This window comes from Montipora foliosa, chromosome 6 (assembly GCF_036669935.1).
Source record: "Montipora foliosa isolate CH-2021 chromosome 6, ASM3666993v2, whole genome shotgun sequence".
NCBI classification, from domain to species: Eukaryota; Metazoa; Cnidaria; class Anthozoa; order Scleractinia; family Acroporidae; genus Montipora; species Montipora foliosa.
In genome coordinates this window covers 27669508-27673431 of record NC_090874.1, presented here as the reverse complement: position 1 = coordinate 27673431, position 3924 = coordinate 27669508, and the positions used below count along the sequence as shown (strand labels likewise).

At 37.4% G+C, this 3924-nt stretch overlaps 1 protein-coding gene across 1 annotated transcript in view; it reads right to left on the bottom strand.

Annotated features, from left to right (window-relative positions):
* Positions 1 to 1115, bottom strand: part of LOC138007079 (mitochondrial proton/calcium exchanger protein-like) — a 23815-nt gene extending 22700 nt beyond the window's left edge. Inside the window, exon 1 of the mRNA XM_068853794.1 lies at positions 396 to 1115. Coding sequence (XP_068709895.1) covers positions 396 to 788 — 393 coding nt within the window. The 5' untranslated portion in view covers positions 789 to 1115. The remainder of the gene's footprint in view (positions 1 to 395) is intronic.
* Positions 1116 to 3924: the final 2809 nt, after the last annotated feature.

Genomic DNA, 3924 nt, shown 5'->3' with positions numbered 1-3924 from the left:
TTGTTATTTATCAATTTATGTCTGTTGCATAATTCAATCTTCCTTCCGATCCTTGAGGAATTGATAAGGGTCTACCAAAGACCTTACAAAGATCCTCAAATAGGTTCTTTTAAAGATCCTAAAACAGAACCTTCAAGATCCTCATACATTGAATGAGCATCCCACAAGGATCAAAAAAGGATCTCAGCAAGATCATTGCTGTTACCCTTCCTATACATATTACCTATTATTCTACATGTATGCAAATTCAATGTAAAACTACTTTCCATTTAAGGGTATCATTAAAAATTTAATTCTTCTTGTCTTTCTCAGTTCTATTCATGCTTACACCTCATGACCCTTTCAATGAAACATTGGCTAAGTTCTGCACTTATCTTGTACAATGTACAACTTACCTGCCGTCTTTCCCGTCTTGACAACATTTTGCCATTCATAACTCGCCACAACATACGAGCAGCAATTTTGATTTCAAAATACAGAAGTCTAAATCCAGTGTAATAATGAGCGATTTCATGCTTAATTCTTTGCCATAGGGTTTTCTTTGTTGTCGGAGCAACAGTAACCAAAGGTTCCACCTCTTCTGGACTGCACTCCATTTGAAATGCTTTTTCCTTTAGCTTTTCTTTTTTCTTTTTCATAGCCTCAACAGCCTCTTCTACTTTTGATTTTTCTTCTTCATCTTGCCAAAGTTTAACATTCTTTGAAGTTTTTTGGGTTGTTGGCTCAAAAGAACTTGCACTGGTAATTATTGTCCGTTTTTGATTATGGTACAAGGACAAATTGGACATCCCACTTTAAGAAATGCTGGATGAAACAGAATGTTCTTCAAGTGGGGTTTTTGTAAAGGAACTCCTGATTTGAGTCCTTTTGTTTTCGAATATACTATTAGGTCAGTACCACCTGACAAACAGTAATAACCCTGCTTTGTCCTACACAAAACCTTGCAAGCTTCATTGAACTGCATATCTGCTCCAATAAACTGGGGTGTGCTTATGACTTGTTTATTGCACCCAATTACAGAGGCATTAAAGCATTGTTCATGGTAAAGATCTTGTCTAATTTCCCTGCAATCACGTCTTGTGCCAGCAGGATAACTTGAAAACAAGCATCCACATCTACAAAATGAAGATGTACATGTACATGTAATAATGAGTACCAGTTGAGCATTTCAGATCACTATAATTACATGTATATTAGAAACTCTCTGGACCACAAAGTATCGTATTGCAAGCATTCACTCTTCAGAAAATTTCAGTCCTAGAACTAATGCAGGACTCATTCCAATACAAGTGCCTTGAGAGAATTATGGGTATCTACTGGCAGTATACAAATGTATGATGTCCATCGATGACTTGAACAAGCTATGCAGGGAAGGATAAGTACAGTATAGCAGTGAAGAGAAGATGCTGGAAGTGGCTTGGACATGTGCATGACTGATGCAAATGCAGACAAGACATCATTGTGTCACAGCACTGTCATGGACCCCTGACAGAAGGTGAAATGTTGGAAGGCCTGGAACAACTTGGTGTGGGACAGTAGAAAAGGAGAGAGCAGAGAAAGGATGAGGTTGCTAAAACAAGTGAGAGCTTGTGTAAGAGATACATGTAGGGCAAGTGGTGGACAAAACACTGACCCCCAGTCCATGGACTACCCAAATGGACTACTCTAAAAATACTATTTCGAATGAGTACTGTTGATCTATGTAAGCAGCATCTCAAATAGTGCTTACTTGAGCCTCAACACCCATTTTAAACAGCATTGTTCAACAGTATTCAAGTCTAAGCACCCATTTTAAAAAGGTTACCTTTCGATTATGTTGTGATGGCTGATTACTTCAAGTACTACATACTGTAAGTGAAGTGAAACCATGGCCATATGGAAGAAAATTATCAAGGTACATGTACAGTGTATGTGCAATGTAAGTACATGTATTTCAGTTCTTTCAATAGCACTTATTCGAAATGGTATTTTTAAGATTTAGTCCATTTTAGGATAGTCCATTTGGGTAGTCCATGGACTAGGCGTCAGTGTTTTGTCCACCACCTGTAGGGCAGGTTGGTGGAGAAGTGAGGGAACCTTATGCACGACAGGGAACGAAGAGATGAGCTGAGCTGCTAACGTAGACAGGACAATATTATTGTCCCATGAACCTTGTTATTTAAAGTGCTACATGTACATGTACACTGTACCATGATTTTAAAATCCCTTCCTTTTATTCTTCAGATTTGGAAAGTGGGTTTGCTTAACACCTGACTGCTAAAATTCTGAGCTTGGATCTTTATCCAAAGGCTGATTACTTTGAGTGCAAGTTTAGCATTGCACTGTCCACCGTTACTCATGTTCAAAACTGATTGGACATCAGAGGGTTGAAACTGGGGAAAAGTGGCGTCATTTACTCACTAACCGTATGAAGCCCTAATTTCCAGTGCTGCATATTAATAGTATTAATGCAGCCGCATACACATGCATTGCACTCTTAAACTAGTGAGTCTTTGACATCATTTTCTCCTTGATCCTGCTCTCTCCAAGATTTAAGGTTAGTAACGGAAGATCATTAACCCATTGACTCCCAGGGGTTCCCCATTGAGTAAAATCGTGAAGTATGGCCGGTTTTAACCGGTTTGGACGTCAAAAGGTTAAGTTAATATACCGTAGTTTTGAAATACAAAGAAAAAGAATTGATTTTTGGTCATCATAGCACTTCAATGGTTTTGCTCCAACGAGTCTCCTTTTGCAAAATGTACAACATCCAAACTAGTAATCAGTAGGTTGCAGTTTCAATTCCCGCAAAGGAGCACTCATTTTTTTTCCCCTAGCAATTGGTATTATCAATATTATTGGGTATTATTATTATTATGCCAAAATTTAATGACAAACTGCCTTCTGTAAAACGTGCCTTTTTGCATGATGCCAAACTGGAAATGCCCCAGCTGAAAATGCATTTGCTGCCCTGATTCTGATTGGCTGAAGAGGTGTCAAACAACTTCACTCAGGCCAATGAGATCCTGAGGATACCATTTCAATGCCAGAGTTGGTGCAAATTTTTGTGGATGAGGTTTTTGCTCTTTTTTTTTCCCAATTTTTGCTCTTGTTCAGCTGATCATATTGTAGCAACAACTTTCCATAACATGTACCATAACTTATGCTACATCTCTATTAAAAAACTTTTCTTATCAAATGAATTTCGACAATATTTGCCTTGATTGTATTGTGTATTGATAATAATGTCTGCTTGGGTGCAAATAATGCTAGGAGGGACACAAATAAACTACATGTATTTCATGCCCTCCAAAGTATGAGATTGTCCTATTATATTTTATTTAATGGAATTAACATTTCACAATCTCCTTCCTCATAATAATGGGGAGAGCACTGTTCAAACAATTCAGTCCTAGTAATGTCCCAAACTATTGCTATTACGGTATGCTGTTATTACTGTCACAAAAACCTAGTTTTAGAGCACCCAAACTACAGAAGGTCACAGGTCTGACTCCTTCCTGATTTTTGTCAAGCATACCGAATAAACATTGATAAAAAAGATACATAATTTTCTTGATATTGGTTTCTGACACAAGTGTCCACAACCATTTTGAAATTTGAATAAAACTCTACATGTACATGTAAGTAGAGATTTGATACAAAATCATTACAGATTTCAAATCAATGAAAATAACTATAGGAAGTATCAAAAAAAGCAATGTGGTTAGGCCAAAAACTGAATATAGGCACAAAAAACATATGAAACTTTATCAGGAAGGGTCAAGTAGACATTTGCATGGTTTCTGACTGCCATGTTGGTTGGGGGAAAACCACCAGCTTAAATTACAGTAATCTATGAGAATGTATGCTTTGCACTGATCACAGATGTGCTGAAAACAGGAAGATTAGTTTTTGTAAGGTCTCACGTATTACGAAATTACGCAA